The following is an 18,068-nucleotide window of genomic DNA, read 5'->3' as shown; positions in this document are numbered from 1 at the left end:
GCGATCGAACCGCGGTATTGACCGTCTAGGCATGGTTGAAGTACAGACAACACGAGTCGTGTACCTCCTTCCTGGCGGAATGAGTGGAAGTGATCGGCTGTCGGACCCCCTCGATCTAATAGGACCTACTTATGCAAGGTTGTTTACATCTTTGGGCTGATTTACTGACATCTCTGAACAGTCAAAGGGACTGTGTCTGTGATACAATCTCCACAGTCAACGTCTATCTTCAGGAGTTCTGGGAACCAGTGTGATGCAATACTTTTTTGATGCGTATATAAAAACATCCTTTTTATATAAATGTAGGCTTTCCCGGTGGATACTGCTGATGAAATCATTTCGGGCTTCGATCAGGGTAGCTGCGTCGAAAATTCGCGACGTTTCGATGAGTGTCATTCTCATCATCTTCTGACTAAGTCACTTCGCCAGAAGATGATGAAAATGACACTCATCGAAACGTCGCGGATTTTCGACGCAGCTACCCGGTTGGAAGCCCGAGAAGATTTCATCAAAAACATTCTTTCTATTTGATTCAGTGAAGTAAGCTACAACTTAATCGTCAAGAAAGTTTTTCGAATAAAAGTACGATTGCAGCTTAATCCGTTGAAAGCAAGCCAATACGAACACCTGCTACCCGGTTGGAAGCCCGAGAAGATTTCATCAAAAACATTCTTTCTATTTGATTCAGTGAAGTAAGCTACAACTTAATCGTCAAGAAAGTTTTTCGAATAAAAGTACGATTGCAGCTTAATCCGTTGAAAGCAAGCCAATACGAACACCTATTTCATGCCTGACAACCATGCACTGAGGTGAGAAAAGTCATGGGACGTGAACCTTTATCGTTTCAGACCTCAACTTTCTCGGCAATTTGCAGCAGCTCGACGTGGGACGGACTCAACAAGTCGGAGGTTCGCTGCAGCAATGCTGAGCCACGCTCCTTCTACAGCCGTCCGTAATTGCGGAAGTGTTGCCGGTGCAGGATTTTATGCACGTAATGACCTTTCGATTATATCCGATAGATGTTCGATCTGAGTCATTTCGGGCGATCTGGGTGGCCAAATTATTCGCTCTAACTGTGCAGAATGTTCTTCAAAGCAGTCACGAACAACTGCGGAACACCATGAAAATTCCATCGTTGATAAGGGGGCATTGTATGTTTTAGTTAGTGCCGCTCTTTATGGCACTACGCACCATCCTCTATTGTAAACACCACGTTGCAAATCAAAACAAACGATATTGTTGGCGCTCATCCGATACCGTACTCTGAAGTGTAGCTTTATGCCCACTTCGAGTGCTGCTGTCGCGTTGTACGAGGGTTGTCCAGAAAGCAAGATCCGATCAGTCGCTAAATGGAGACCACAGTGAAAATCAGAAACATTTTATTTGCAAGAGTTTGCTACACTTTCCAGGTACTTCTCTGCATATCCACCGCTCCGACTTAGACATTTGTTGGAGCGTTATACCAAATTTCCAACACCATCGTCATAGAAGGCAGCCACCTGTGCCTTCCGATAGTTCTCTGCGCTGGTCTATAGCGCGTAGCCTGCGCCCAAGTGTTGTCTTCGTACCCAGCGTTTCATGTGAACAGAGATGATACTCAGGACGAGCCAGTTACGACTGTGTTGTGGATGATCGAACGCTTCCCAGCGAAAAGGCTGCAGGAGCGTCTTCACTGCCCCTGCAGAGTGCGGCTGAGAATTTCCGTGAAGAAGGTAGTGCGTGGCAGTTGTGTTAGGTGGGCTGCATTCATTAAGGCGAAGCCTGTCAGCTGGCCCTCCTACTTGGCAGGAGACACCGTTGTTGTAGACACCTTCACTCGCTCACAGTGCGCTCACAACTGAAAAGAGCGTCTTGATGCGAACAACGGTCGTACTAGAGACACTGCCCAACACATCTGTGCAAAGCTTCGTAGGACTTTCGCTGTGGTGTCCATTTCGTGACCGATCGGAACTTACATTCTGGACAACCCCCGTATAACAAAAATGAGTAGGAGTGTCGTGACTGTGCTTGTTAGACTGCGCCTTCACACTTAATGCGAAACATTTTTCCCGACGATCCATAATTTAGCGGAGACACATGTTGTACGTTGTCACTTCTTAAAGTAAGTAACACATGTCGTCCTACGCTGACACAATTGCGTAACAAGAGTGGCACATTGTCGGAAGAATGTTCCACGCTCCATGAGAACTGTGTTCTGCTGTGACAAGGATAACAGGTGCGTCGCATTCAGCAACTTAAGTGATACGGGACAGTTCGATTCTCGTGGGGAAAAGCATCTAAACTGCACACAGATTCGCCGTGAAATTCTGGCGGTGTGTGGATCAAATGCAATTTGCATCCAGCTGTACTGAAATGGTACCAACAATTTGACCAAGGTCGCAGATACGTTTGTGATGCTGATGGGCAAGGAAGGCCATCGATGTCATCGCAGACACTAGTGTCCAGACAATGGGCGAGCTGCAAGAACGTCTTGGGGAGAGGTTTACTCAGATTATGACAGCATTTTAAATTTTTACATTCGGCCAACTATTATGTAAACGATTAAAACTCAAATTTTTATTGTCATGAAAGCAGTTAGAGAGACAACGTACAACTGGGTTAGCCACTTATTAGTATACACTGAAGTGGCAAAGAAACTGCTATAGCCATTCGTATTCAAATGCAGATATGTAAACAGGCAGAATATGGTGCTGCGGTCGGCAACGCCTATGTAACACAAATGTCTGGCGCAGTTGTTAGATCTGTTACTGCTGCTACTATTGCAGGTTATCAACAATTTAGTGGCGTTAAAATCGGCGCACAAGCGATGGGACACAGCATCAGCGGGGAAGTGAGGTTTTTCCCGTATGACCATTTCACGAGTGTATCGTGAATATCAGGAATCTGGTAAAACATCAAACCTTCGACATCGCTGCTGCCGGAGAAAGATTCTGCAAGAACGGGACCAACGACGACTGAAGAGGATCGTTCAATGTGACGGAAGTGCAGCCCTTCCGCAAATTGCTGCAGATTTCAATGCCGGGCCGTCATCAAGTGTCAGCGTGCGAACTATTCAACGAAACATCATCGATATGGGCTTTTGGAGCCGAAGGCCCACTCATGTACCCTTGATGACTGCACGACACAAACCTTTAGCCTCGCCTGAGCCTGTCAATACCGACATTGGACTGTTGATGACTGGAAAAATGTTGCCTCGTCGGACGAGTTTCGTTTCAAATTGTATTGAGCAGATGGACGTGTACAGTTATGGAGACAACCTCACGAATCCATGGACGCTGCATGTGAGCAGGGGACTGTTCAAGCTGGTGGAGGCTCTGTAATGGTGTGGGTCGTGTGCAGTTTGAGCGATACGGGACCCCTGATACGTCTAGATACGAGTCTGACAGGTGACACGTACGTAAGCATCCTGTCCCATCACCTGCATCCATTCGTGTCCATTGTGGATTCCGACGGACTTGCGCAGTTCCAGCAGGACAATGCGACTCCCCACAGTGCGACTGCTACGGTCGCAGGTTCGAATCCTGCCTCGGGCATGGATGTGTGTGATGTCCTTAGGTTAGTTAGGTTTAAGTAGTTCTAAGTTCTAGGGGACTGATGACCACAGCAGTTGAGTCCCATAGTGCTCAGAGCCATTTGAACCATTTTGACTCCCCACACGTCCAGAATTGCTCCAGAGCGGCTCCAGGAACACTCTCCTGAGTTTAAACATTTACGCTGTCCACTAAACTCACCAGGCATTAACATTATTGACCATATCTGGGATGCCGTGCAACGTGCTGTTCAGAAGAGATCTTTACTCCCCCGCAGTCTTGGGGATTTATGGGCAGCCCTGCAGGGTCATTGTGTCAGTTCCCTCCACCACTAGTTGAGAATTCGTCGAGTCTATGGCACATCGCGTTGCGTGCTCGCAAGGTCCTACACGATATTTGGCTGGTGTATCAGTTATTTTCGCTCTTTAGTGTAGCTCCAATTGAGTACATTATCGCAAGGTATAAATTTTTAAGTTTAATGACTAACGGTATGAAATATGGATAACTGAGTTTTTGTTGCCCTTGGAAGTCGTAAGCCGGCCGGAGTGGCCAAGCGGTTCTAGGCGCTTCGATCCGGAACCGCGCGACCGCTACGGTCGCAGGTTCGAATCCTGCCTCGGGCATGGATGTGTATTATGTCCTTAGGTTAGTTAGGTTTAAGTAGTTCTAAGTTCTAGGGGACTGCTGACCTCAGAAGTCGCATAGTCCTCAGCGATTTTTGGAAGTCGTAAGATAATCTGCAGTTGCGTTTGTTCCCCAGGTTATCCACCTGTTGTTGTTGTTGTTGTTGTTGTTGTTGTTGTTGGTCTTCAGTCCTGAGACTGGTTTGATGCAGCTCTCCATGCTACTCTATCCTGTGCAAGCTTCATCATCTCCCAGTACCTACTGCAACCTACATCCTTCTGAATCTGCTTAGTGTATTCATCTCTTGGTCTCCCTCTACGATTTTTACCCTCCACGCTGCCTTCCAATACCAAATTGGTGATCCCTCGATGCCTCATAACATGTCCTACCAACCGATCCCTTCTTCCAGTCAAGTTGTGCCACAAACTTCTCTTCTCCCCAATCCTATTCAATACTTCCTCGTTAGTTATGTGATCTACCCATCTAATCTTCAGCATTATTCTGGAGCACCACATTTCTGAAGCTTCTATTCTCTTATTGTTATCCACCTAGGATTATAGATATCTTGTAAGACATGTGATAACACCAGTACGGCTCGCTTGTTCCTGAGCTATAAACGATAAAAATTGTGACCGTCCGCTCCACTTTGCGTCTAAGGTAATGTGACAGGAACTTGGCCCTGGTTCCCGGGTCACGTGACTTTGGCTTCGGAGTGCAGCACGACGTAGACAGTGACTTGCGCGGTCTAGTTATATCTTCGGTCTGCGGTTGGTGTACACCGTCGCTGCGCCGACACGCACAGCCGGTCAGTGGCACGGCAGTAGGCTGGCAGGGAAAGCGAGCCGCAGCGCGCTGGAGAACACACGTCGGCACGCGGCTGTGGCGACACGACCGAGCGCGGCCTGCATCTGCAATCGCCGGCAGCTTTTTATGTCCGCAAGTGCGTGTGCGTGTGCGTGCTATGTGCGTGTGCGCCTCAGCTGGCCCGCAGCGACGCAAGGCCGCCGCCCGCAAAGGAGTCCCCCTAATGCGTCTCCTTCCTGTTCCACTTACTCTCGCTTTCGTGACACGCCTCATTAACGATGCCTTCGACTGAACACTTTCTCTCTCCTCCCCAAATTCTGCCCTTCCTTTCTACATGGTTAAGGACGAGGGGCGTTCAATAAGTACAGGGTTATTACAAATGATTGAAGCGATTTCACAGCTCTACAATAACTTTATTATTTGAGATACTTTCACAATGCTTTGCACACACATACAAAAACTCAAAGTTTTTTTAGGCATTCACAAATGTTCGATATGTGCCCCTTTAGTGATTCGGCAGACATCAAGCCGATAATCAAGTTCCTCCCACACTCGGCGCAGCATGTCCCCATCAATGAGTTCGAAAGCATCGTCGATGCGAGCTCGCAGTCCTGGCACGTTTCTTGGTAGAGGAGGTTTAAACACTGAATCTTTCACATAACCCCACAGAAAGAAATCGCATGGGGTTAAGTCGGGAGAGCGTGGAGGCCATGACATGAATTGCTGATCATGATCTCCACCACGACCGATCCACCGGTTTTCCAATCTCCTGTTTAAGAAATGCCAAACATCACGATGGAAGTGCGGTGGAGCACCATCCTGTTGAAAGACGAAGTCGGCGCTGTCGGTCTCCAGTTGTGGCATGAGCCAATTTTCCAGCATGTCCAGATACACGTGTCCTGTAACGTTTTTTTCGCAGAAGAAAAAGGGACCGAAAACTTTAAACCGTGAGAGCGCACAAAACACGTTAACTTTTGGTGAATTGCGAATTTGCTGCACGAATGCGTGAGGATTCTCTACCGCCCAGATTCGCACATTGTGTTTGTTCACTTCACCATTAAGAAAAAATGTTGCTTCATCACTGAAAACAAGTTTCGCACTGAACGCATCCTCTTCCATGAGCTGTTGCAACCGCGCCGAAAATTCAAAGCGTTTGACTTTGTCATCAGGTGTCAGGGCTTGTAGCAATTGTAAACGGTAAGGCTTCCGCTTTAGCCTTTTCCGTAAGATTTTCCAAACCGTCGGCTGTGGTACGTTTAGCCCCCTGCTTGCTTTATTCGTCGACTTCCGCGGGCTACGCGTGAAACTTGCACGCACGCGTTCAAGCGTTTCTTCGCTGACTGCAGGCCTTACAGAGGCATCCAGATGCTTTAAACTGCGCATACCATCGCCGAATGGAGTTAGTAGTTGGTGGATCTTTGTTGAACTTCGTCCTGAAGTGTCGTTGCACTGTTATGACTGACTGATGTGAGTGCATTTCAAGCACGACATACGCTTTCTCGGCTCCTGTCGCCATTTTGTCTCACTGCGCTCTCGAGCGCTCTGGCGGCAGAAACCTCAAGTGCGGCTTCAGCCGAACAAAACTTTATCGGTTTTTCTACGTATCTGTAGTGTGTCGTGACCATATGTCAATGAATGGAGCTACAGTGAATTTATGAAATCGCTTCAATCATTTGTAATAGCCCTGTAATGTAACGTTGCACAATTTTATAACTTCATGAAGTTCATATAGGTGGCGGCGCTATCCGAACCCCTTAATACAGTGTCTGTAACAGAGACTTGATCCAAGCGGGTAGCGTGACACGTGTTCAGAGACACTTGCAGAATGTCTATGGAGACCTGGCAGTGAACAAAAGCACGGCGAATCGTTGGGCGAGGCGTCTGTCATCATCGCAACAAGGTCGCGCAAACTTGTCCGATCTCCCGCGTACCGGCCGGCCTGTGAGTCCTGCGGTGTCGGAACGTGCGAACACTCTCATTCGAGGTGAGCAGCGGATCGCAAGCAGACGTCTCACTGCAGAACTGGACGTCTCTGGGCAGTGCTGATGCACTCCCGCACCAGCTGGGTTGCTCAAACGTGTGCGGCCGCTGTGTGTTCCCCGCCGCCTAACTGCAGACTATAAAGAGCACCTCTGCTGAGCTGCTTGCGCGTCACGAGGCTGATCGTCATAATTCTTCGTCGAACATCGCCACAGGCGATGAAACAGAAACGAAACGGCAATTCACGGAGTTGCTTCGTATCACCTCTCTTCCGAGGAAGAACTTCAAAGCTGCGCTTTCAGCCAGTAAGGTTACGGAGAGAGTCTTTAGAGACTCTGTAGAGGTTATTCTGTTTTACTTTCTCCCTCCCACGAGGGCATGTAGGTCGTTCCAGTAAGGTGATGTAAGGCCATCGCGTTGAACAGAGATTATGTTGAAAAACATGGTTTTGTAGCGAGGAGACTGGGGAATAATATGGTGTATTCGAATCCTAAATAAACCAACCTATTTTCAGCAAAAAAAGTGTTGCAATACTACTTTAACGCTGCTCGTAAATACGCTATATCTATTTTGGATGCCGAACTGTGAGTGTGGCTTAAATTCGTGATTTATGTGATTATAATATGCACCCATTCGCTTTTCTAAATTTTTGATACTACTTATTTTCTACACCATTGAAGCTGTGCAAGCCATGGACGGTCATCACCAGGTGGAAATGGTACAGGAATATTATCTGGACCATGTGTAAGTAGGCTGTTTAGGTTTTTATGTTAGTAACGCCAACTGACTGTGCTGTGTTCAGTCTGTGGCTGATTTGCATTGTTGGAATTTGCTGTTGTAGTGTTGGGCAGTTGGATGTTAACAGTGCGTAGCGTTGGGCAGTTGGAGGTGAGCCGCCAGCAGTGGTGGATGTGGGGAGAGAGATGGCGGAGTTTTGAGAGCGGATGATCTAGACGTGTGTGCATCAGAGACAGTAAATTTGTAAGACTCGATGTCATGAACTGATATTATGACTTTTGAACACTATTAAGGTAAATACTGTTCTGACAGTGCCACGACATTCAAAAGTGCCGCTACGTTAGTACGCGAACACGGCGATAGAGGCGCTCCGCAGCTCGGCCGAGCGCGGGAGCGCCACCTGGTTATGAACGGCGCCGGCCGCATGTCACGGCACGGCAGTCGAATGACAGATACGGAGTTAGTAACATGTAACCCGCTAGTGTTTCTACTTTTGTATATCCACGCACTTTATTAGTGATTAAAGGTTATAACACTTTTTGGCGACGAGGTCGGATATTTTTTTTTCCTGCGTTGTGGACTTGTGTGTTCGTGTCGGGGCAGACATGGAACAGCTTATGCAAGCGCTTATTGAACAACAAACGTTGCTGACGGCTGCTATTCAGGCGTTGTCGACGTCGCTTACTCATCGTCTGTCTTCCTCTTCTCCGCCCCCGTTCCCTCCTTATGACGAGGCCGCTGAAGACTGGGAAGATTATGAGAAGCGTTTGCGGCAACACTTCTTGGCTTTCGGCGTTGTCGACGCTCCTATGTGTAAGTCGTTATTTCTATCTTGGATTTCCCCACGGATCTATCAGCTGCTATCTCAGTTAGCCCCTCTGCGGGAACCTGCCTCTCTGTCCTTCCAAGAAATGTGTGACTTATTGTCTAACTATTACCGAAAAAACACCCATGTCGTTGCCGCCCGCGTGGCGTTTTACCGGTGTCGTAAACAGCCCCATCAATCTTACCGGGCTTGGGCGGCGGAACTACACGGTCTGAGTCGGAAATGTCAGTTTGTCACGGACACTCATCATGAGTCTTACGCTGATTCAATGGTTAGGGACGCTATTTTACGGCTTGCTCCTGATAAAGAAGTTCGGCAACGTGCCTTACAATTGCCAAACCCGTCGTTGTCGGAAGTTCTCAGCATCGCTCAATCGTTTGAAGTGTCTCACGCTGCTGGTGCGCAAATAGACGCGTGGTGTGATGTAGGCGCTGTCCAGACCACGTTCGTCGCAGACAATGTGCCTGTTTCACAGGGACACGACGATGTGGCGGCGGTGCACTCGCGTCAACAACGTCGCGTTGGGCCGCCACGCTCGCAGCGAAAACAGCAACCACAGAAGCAGGTTCGTTCCGCCCTTCCTTCTTGGCCACGTTGTTTCGTACAGCATGACAGAGCCGCGTGTCCAAAACGTTGGGCCACGTGTAATTCATGTAGGAAAAAAGGCCACACTGCTTCTGTGTGTCAGTCCCCTAAAGTTCCTGTCGACGAGGACGAGGCATCGGACATGGATGTTAACTGTGTGCTTTCTCAAACGAATAAGTTGTTTGTTACTGTTCGTGTTCTGGATAAAGACATTCGCATGCAAGTGGACACTGGCTCTGCAGTAACTCTCATTAATTCTCGCACGTATTTGGAGTTGGGCTCCCCTCCCTTGTCTCCAGTTACGCGAAATCTACGAACTTACAATAAGCAGAAAATTCCTATCGTTGGCCAGTTTGATGCTTCCACTGCCTACAAGTCTGTTGTTAGGCCCCTCACGTTTTATGTGGTGGATCATGCGGGCACTGAAAACCTGTTCGGTTATGATGCTTTCCAGTTGTTCGGGTTTTCCATTGATGATGATGTGCACCTCATATCTGAGGACATTCCGTATCAACAGCTGGATGGATTGTGTTCTGAATTCTCGTCCGTGTTCTCTGCTGGTCTGGGTCGTGCCAAGGATTTTGAAGCCCACATTACTCTTAAACCTACGGCTCGCCCTAAGTTTTTCCGGGCACGCCCTATTCCGATGGCGTTGCGTGCGCCTGTCAAAGCTGAGATAGACAGGTTAACAGCTTCGGGGATTCTCCTTCCTGTTACCTCCAGCGAATGGGCATCGCCCATCGTGGTGGTTTCTAAACCAAACGGGAGTCTGCGATTGTGTGGTGATTTTAAAGCCACTGTCAACGCTCAAAGCCTCATTGACACTTATCCTCTTCCCCGTCCTGAGGAGTTATTTACCAAGCTCGCTGGGGGCCAGTTCTTTTCCAAACTTGACTTATCGGAGGCGTACCATCAGTTGCCGTTGGATGCATCTTCCAAGGAATTTCTCGTCATCAACACTCCTTGTGGGTTGTATCAGTACCAGCGGTTACCATTTGGCGTCGCTAGCGCGCCGGCCATTTTTCAGCGGTTTTTGGAACAGCTCACGGCTTCCGTTCCCGGCTGCATCAACTACCTGGATGACATTGTTCTCACGGGGGCCTCCACTGAGGAGCACCTTCGCAATTTGCGTTCGCTGTTTCGGGTTCTGCATTCAGCAGGGTTGAGGTGCAATCTGGACAAGTCTCAGTTCTTCCAACCCTCCATTGTGTATCTTGGTTTCCACTTGTCCCGTGAGGGTATACGTCCTCTACGACAGCACGTTGCGGCCATTACCGCTCTACCCCGGCCGTCTACGGTCAAAGAACTTCAGGCGTTTCTAGGCAAGGTTGCTTATTATCACAAATTCATTCCCTCCGCGGCGGCGGTGGCTCATCCTCTGCATCAGCTGTTACGCAAAAACGTTCCTTTCTGTTGGTCCGCCGAGTGTGAGCGGGCTTTTGTCCGCCTGAAGGCTCATTTGCAGTCGGCGCCTTGTCTTGCCACATTCCGTCCGGGTCAGCACTTGGTTCTGGCGACTGACGCGTCACAGTATGGCCTAGGGGCTGTTCTCGCCCATCGGTATGAGGATGGGTCGGAACGACCCATCGCCTACGCTTCCAAGACCCTCAACGATGCGCAACGGCGTTACTCTCAAATAGAAAAGGAGGCGCTCGCTATCATTTATGCTCTAAAAAAGTTCAGCGTTTTTTTTTATGGTTCTAAGTTTCACCTCATCACCGATCACAAGCCGTTGTCTCTCTGTTCAGCCCCTCGGCGTCGCTTCCGGATAAGGCAGCTCACCGCCTGCAACGTTGGGCCTTATACTTGTCGCGTTTTCACTATGAGATTCACTATCGCTCCACAGCCCAGCACGCCAACGCTGACGCGTTGTCGCGTTTGCCGATGGGCCCCGACCCGGTTTTCGATCGAGATGAACTACTCTGTTTCCACATTGATGAGGAAGAACGTCGTGCGGTCGAGGGTTTTCCACTTACAGGTTCGCAGGTCGCGTCGGCTACTGCGCGGGACCCGGTCCTGCGTCAGGTGATCGGTTTTGTTCAGCGGGGTTGGCCGGACAGGACCAAGGGCCGGGCATCGGATCCCCTTCGCAACTACCATGCCTTGCGCCTTCGTCTGTCTGTTCGTGAGGGTGTTGTTCTTCTGGCCACAGATGGCGCATCTCCACGGGTTGTGGTGCCCGCCTCCCTTCGCAAAGATATTATCAAACTATTGCATGAAGGCCATTGGGGGATTTCTCGGACTAAGTCCCTGGCCCGCAGGCACGTTTATTGGCCCGGTATTGATTCGGACATCGCCCACATGGTCGCTGCGTGTGGTCAGTGTGTTCAACAATTGGCTGCGCCTCGTACTCTGCCCTCTCCGTGGCCTGATCCGGCGCAGCCGTGGGAACGGGTGCACGCTGACTTTGCCGGCCCCTTCCTCGGCACTTATTGGCTACTGTTGATTGACGCCTTCTCGAAGTTTCCGTTTGTTGTTCGATGTCCGTCGCCCACCACTGCGGCGACGACGCTGGCTTTGTCAAAAATCTTTGCGCTAGAAGGTCTTCCATCCACGATTGTCACGGACAATGGCCCTCAGTTCTCTTCGCAGGCCTTCCGTGATTTTTGTACTGGACAAGGGATTCATCATGTTACAGCACCGCCCTTCCATCCGCAATCGAATGGGGAGGTCGAGCGCCTTGTCCGCACTTTCAAAAGCCAAATGAAAAAATTCCTTAGTGATTTTTCCACAGATGACGCTCTGTTGCAATTTCTGAGTTCTTATCGCTCCACGCCTCTGGGTGATCGCAGCCCTGCTGAACTCTTGCATGGCCGCCAACCGCGCACTCTACTGCACCTCCTTCACCCTGTCAGGCCTTGTACTGTGTCCCCTAGTGCGGGAAAATACCCGGTGGGCGCCGACGTGTGGGCACGGGGGTATGGATCTCGCCCTAAATGGATTCCAGGGCTGGTCCAGGCTCTTCGCGGCCGCCGGCTTTGTGAAATACGTACGGACGACGGCATGGTTGTTCGCCATTACGACCAGATGCGCCCACGAGTGGTGGCCAAGCCGGTACCACCGCCCCTTCTTTCGCCTCCACCAGTCCGAGAAGCCAGTCCTGTCGCTGCTGCCGATCTTCCGGGCGTGTTGCTGCCGCCGCCGCCGCCGTCGCTACCGCTTCCGAGTACGCCGGAACCGGCCCCAGTCGCGACGCCGCCTTCTCCGGAACCCATCTCGCTGGAGCACAGCCCCAGGTCCACGACACCTATGGATGCTGCTCCGGAGTTTTCACCCATCATCTCGTCCAGGAGGCACGCTCCACGCGCAAGCTTCCGTCCTGGACATTTTCGACCATACTCTCGTGTTTCTCCGCGGGATCTTCTCGGGACCTCCCAAGAGGCCATGGATGTCTCCGCACTGTCCGTGTCTCCACGGAAGTGAGAGTTTTTTTTTTTTTTTTTTCAAGGGGGGAAAAGTGTTGTGACAGTGCCACGACATTCAAAAGTGCCGCTACGTTAGTACGCGAACACGGCGATAGAGGCGCTCCGCAGCTCGGCCGAGCGCGGGAGCGCCACCTGGTTATGAACGGCGCCGGCCGCATGTCACGGCACGGCAGTCGAATGACAGATACGGAGTTAGTAACATGTAACCCGCTAGTGTTTCTACTTTTGTATATCCACGCACTTTATTAGTGATTAAAGGTTATAACAAATACATTGTTTGTTCTTTATCAAAATCTTTCATTTGCTAACTATTCCTACCAGTAGTTAGTGACTTCAGTAGTTTGAATCTTTTATTTAGCTGGCAATATTGGCGCTCGCTGTATTGCAGTAGTTTGAGTAACGAAGATTTTTGTGAGGTAAGTGATTTGTGAAAGGTATAGGTTATTGTTAGTCAGTGCCATTCTATTGTAGGGATTTTTGAAAGTCAGATTGCGTTGCGCTAAAAATATTGTGTGTCAGTTTAAGCACAGTCATTTATAATTTTTCTGAGGGGACGTTTCATTCTCTGTACAGTACTGATCTCCTTACCACTAAATCTGAGAGGTGTGCGATGGGGCGTTTCCCTCGCCAGACTCGTCAAAGTACTGCGGCAAGGCAAGCCGTTATAGCACTGAACTGATGGCGGCGCCTCGATTTATAATTTATCCAACCCTCAACACTGAACTGCCAACGGCCGTGACGCAGTGGTAACACCGGTTCCCGTCAGATCACCGATGTTAAGCGCTGTCGGGCTGGGCTAGCACTTGGATGGGTGACCATCCGGTCTGCCGAGCGCTGTTGGCAAGCGGGCTGCACTCAGCCGTTCTGAGGCAAACTGAGGAGCTGCTTGATTGAGAACTCCAGTCTCGTAAACTGACATACGGCCGGGAGAGCGGTGTCCTGACCACATGACCCTCCATTATCAGCGTCCAGTGACGCCTGTCGGCAGAGGGTGACACGGCGGACGGTCGGTACCGTTGGGCCTTCCAAGGCCTGTTCGGACGGAGAGTACGGAATCAACATTAAAATCGTACTTGCTCCGTATCCGATCCCTATAGGAAACACAATGTTTTTGCAGGAGCCTTTCGACACGGCCGCCTCCAGGAACAACATATCACGCCCCCTGGCAGCCAGTACACCGCAGAGGTGTTTGTCGCACTCACACCCTCCAGCTGGTGTGCTCGGGGGAGCCTCCGTCGCCTGGCGTTGTGTGCCGCACCCTTGCCTTCCCCTCGCTTCCCACGACACGCCCCACGCCCCTGGGGTCGCCGCCGCCTCGTTATAGACGCAGGGCGCTGAACTGCCAGGAAGTCGGCCTCAGTGGCTCAGCCGTTCTGCCGCCGGCTCACCCAGGCTCAACGTCGCTCTGGCAGCGCACTCAGTGCCGCAGAACCCGCACACCTTCGTCGCACACTCTTGCGTGGATCAAATCGCGTGTCAGCAACGGACAACACGGGCTCTCATTAACGATACCACAGGACGTGAGGGGTCCACCTGTACGTGGAACCCGATTTTGTAATATAATTCACGAAAAATGACCTGAAATGATTGTCATATGTAGAAGAGATTGTATTTTTGCCACCACTGAACCAAAGATGTTGCCTGAGTCGCAGATTCGATTGTAAGCAGTATCCATTCCATTCTGTTATACGTAGGATGTAAGACTTTAAAACTAGTGGCTAGCTGTGACAGTTTAGTTGTCGGTCTATGCACGCTGCATCTACATCTACATACATACTCCGCAATCCACCATACGGTGCGTGGCGGAGGGTACCTCGTACCACAACTCGCATCTTCTCTCCCTGTTCCACTCCCAAACAGAACGAGTGAAAAATGACTGCCTATATGCCTCTGTACGAGCCCTAAACTCTCTTATCTTTGTGGTCTTTCCGCGAAATGTAAGTTGGCGGCAGTAAAATTGTACTGCAGTCAGCCTCAAATGCTGGTTCTCTAAATTTCCTCAGTAGCGATTCACGAAAAGAACGCCTCCTTTCCTCTAGAGACTCCCTAAAGCATTTCCGTGACGCTCGCGTGATAATCAAACCTACCAGTAACAAATCTAGCAGCCCGTCTCTGAATTGCTTCTATGCCCTCCCTCAATCCGACCTGATAGGGATCCCAAACGCTCAGCAGTAGGAATAGGTCGTATTAGTGTTTTATAAGCGGTCTCCTTTACAGATGAACCACATCTTCCCAGAATTCTAGCAATGAACCGAAGACGACTATCCGCCTTCACCACAACTGCCATTACATGCTTGTCCCACTTCATATCGCTCTGCAATGTTACGCCCAAATATTTAATCGACGTGACTGTGTCAAACGCTACACTTCTAACGGTGTATTCAAACATTACAGGATTTTTTTCCTATTCATCTGCATTAATTTACATGTATCCATATTTGGAGTTAGCTGCCATTCTTTACACCAATTACAAATCCTGTCCAAGTTATCTTGTATCCTCCCACAGTCACTCAACGACGACACCTTCCCGCACACCACAGCATCATCAGCAAACAGCCGCACATTGCGATCCACCCTATCCAAAAGATCATTTATGTAGATAGAAAACAACAGCGGACCTACCACACTTCCCTGGGGCACTCCAGATGATACCCTCACCTCCGATGAACACTCACCATCAAGGACAACGTACTGGGTTCTATAACTTAAGAAGTCTTCGAGCCACTCACATACTTGGGAACCAATCCCATATGCTCGTACCTTAGCTAGGAGTCTGCAGTGGGGCACCGAGTCAAACGCTTTCCGGGAGTCAATAATACAGTTTTTATAAAATAAAGTGATGAATGGTATTGTCTGTGCTCACACAGAGCCGGTAATCTTAGGTCGTAGTTATTGGTATGAAAGTGTAAGTGCGTGTCATTGATTTGTAAGTGAGCCGATAAGACTCGCTATTTGATTTTTTTTTTTTGTGTGTGTGTGGGTTTTGAAATCACCCGCCGTCTCAGTATTCTCCGCGATGTCAATATTGAGATCGGGTTGGAGTCTCCGGCTCCCGCATATCTTTCCGCGCGCCGCGAGGCTGCAGAAGAGGCTTGCTGTGAGTTAACTCTGGATTGTGCGTGAGGAGCGACGTCGATTTCTGAGGGCAAGGCCGCTTGGTCGGTGTGCCCCGTTGAAGCAGTCGTTTGGGGACGGAAGGCGGGAGTTGTTGCGCTGTCGATCATCGTGTGGTCATTCAAGGGCTGAGAAGTGATTTCCTGGTTCTGCACTTGGATTCCGATGAAGAATTACGGCTAGTTTGGTGCATGAGGTGAACGTAAGCATTCTAAAATTGTGCCCGCTGGTGGCGCGTATATCAGACTTGTGAGTGGTGTAGGCTTTGCTTCGGTACTGCGGCCTCCAATTAGAGTGCAGCTTGCGAGGAGAGCGTTGATATCGGCACTGTCATCTATTTAGCTGCTTTAAAGTAAATGACTATTTTGGGTCGACGGTGGATCCAAGTGAAGCACAAAATCATTGCTTATCTTACTAAGAAACCTAAATCGGTCCCCAGCGTGTTAAACTCTGTTACCTACGGTTATAACGAGTAATTGACACTGGTAGTGTCCACGACTGAACCTCGGAGGTACTGTTAAGTGTTTTTAGTAAGGGAGAGATTGTGGAGTTTTTCAGTCGAACTCACATGAATCGTTAATTGCAGTTCACTTATTATGGTATTTCACGGTTCTACTTGTCGTGACGAAATCACCGATAGTACACTACTGGCCATTAAAATTGCCACACCAAGTAGAAATGCATATGATAAACGGGTATTCATTGGACAAATATATTATACTAGAACTGACGTGTGATTACATTTTCAAGCAACTTAGGAGCATAGATCCTGAGAAATCAGTACCCAGAACAACCACCTCTGGCCGTAATAACGGCCTTGATACGCCTGGGCGTTGAGTCAGACAGAGCTTGGATGGCGTGTACAGGTACAGCTGCCCATGCAGCTTCAACACGATACCACAGTTCATCAAGAGTAGTGACTGGCGTATTGTGACGAGCCAGTTGCTCTGCCACCATTGACCAGACGTTTTCAATTGGTGAGAGATCTGGAGAATGTGGTGGCCAAGGCAGCAGTCGAACATTTTCTGTATCTAGAAAGGTCCGTACAGGACCTGCAACATGCGGTCGTGCATTATCCTGCTGAAATGTAGGGTTTCGCAGGGATCGAATGAAGGGTAGAGCCACGGGTCGTAACACATCTGAAACGTAACGTCCACTGTTCAAAGTGCCGTAAATGCGAACAAGAGGTGACCGAGACGTGTAACCAATGGCACCCCATACCCTCACGCCAGATGATACACCGGTATGGCGATGACGAATACACGTTTCCAATGTGCGTTCACCGCGATGTCGCCAAACACGGATGCGACCATCATGATGCTGTAAACAGAACCTGGATTCATCCGAAAAAATCACGTTTTGCCATTCGTGCACCCAAGTGCGTCGTTGAGTACACCGTCGCAGGCGGTACTGTCTGTGACGCAGCGTCAAGGGTAACCGCAGCCATGGTCTCCCAGCTGATAGTCCATGCTACTGCAAACGTCGTCGAACTGTTCGTGCAGATGGTTGTTGTCTTGCAAACGTCCCCATATGTTGACTCGGGGATCGTGACGTGGCTGAACGATCCGTTACAGCCATGCGGATAAGATGCGTGTCATCTCGACTGCTAGTCATACGAGGCCGTTGGGATCCAGCACGGCGTTCCGTATTACCCTCCTGAACCCACCGATTCCATATTCTGCTAACTGTCATTGGATCTCGACCAACGCGAGCAGCAATATCGCGATACGATAAACCGCAATCGCGATAGGCTACAATCCGACCTTTATCAAAGTTGGAAACGTGATGGTACGCTTTTCTCCTCCTTACACGAGGCATCACAACAACGTTTCACCAGGCAACGCCGGTCAACTGCTGTTTGTGTATGAGAAATCGGTTAGAAACTTTTAGCTTGGGACCTCATTCCGTGGTTTGGTGTGGCCATCCCACGAGTTTAAAATCACGAAAATTTTCTTACTGCCTAGCTGAGATTGCCTTGCAACAGTTGTTGGTTTGTCTCTTATCTACCCCACCATAATGCTGTTTGGTGCGCTGCGGTGTGGTAAAGTGAAAGTTCAAAATGGCTCTGAGAACTGTGGGACTTAACTTCTTAGGTCATCAGTCCCCTGGAACTTAGAACTCTTTAAACCCAACTATCCTAAGGACATCACACACATCCTTGCCCGAGGCAAGATTCGAACCTGCGACCGTAGCGTTCGCACGCTTCCAGACTGTAGTGCCTAGAACCGCCCGGCCACCTTGGCCGGCAAAGTGTAAGTGTTCAGTAGTACCGCACCTATTTCGTCGCCCCTTTCAAGATTTGCGAGCCGTATCCATATCGACGTATAATCCCAATACGCAATTTGTAAGTTGGTTGCGCCCTGTAAACGTTTTGTACATCGTGGAAAATCTTTCTCGTGCCGCGTGTGATCCTGAAGGAGAGCACGGCGCACAACAGCGCAT

At 49.6% G+C, this 18,068-nt stretch overlaps 2 protein-coding genes and 1 pseudogene across 2 annotated transcripts in view; 2 read left to right on the top strand and 1 right to left on the bottom strand.

Moving 5' to 3' along the window:
- The window catches only part of LOC124716672, a 380,414-nt gene that overhangs the window by 155,035 nt on the left and 207,311 nt on the right, over positions 1-18,068 (top strand). The window lies entirely within an intron of this gene.
- Positions 4,961-18,068, bottom strand: part of LOC124716673 — a 37,565-nt gene continuing 24,457 nt past the window's right edge. Inside the window, exon 3 of the mRNA XM_047243210.1 lies at positions 4,961-5,062. Coding sequence (XP_047099166.1) covers positions 4,961-5,062 — 102 coding nt within the window. The remainder of the gene's footprint in view (positions 5,063-18,068) is intronic.
- Positions 13,238-13,355, top strand: LOC124717434 (annotated as a pseudogene).

Source organism: Schistocerca piceifrons, chromosome 9 (assembly GCF_021461385.2).
Source record: "Schistocerca piceifrons isolate TAMUIC-IGC-003096 chromosome 9, iqSchPice1.1, whole genome shotgun sequence".
Classification (NCBI taxonomy): domain Eukaryota; kingdom Metazoa; phylum Arthropoda; class Insecta; order Orthoptera; family Acrididae; genus Schistocerca; species Schistocerca piceifrons.
The sequence above is the reverse complement of the archived record's forward strand: the minus strand, read 5'-3'. Positions and strand labels throughout refer to the sequence as shown.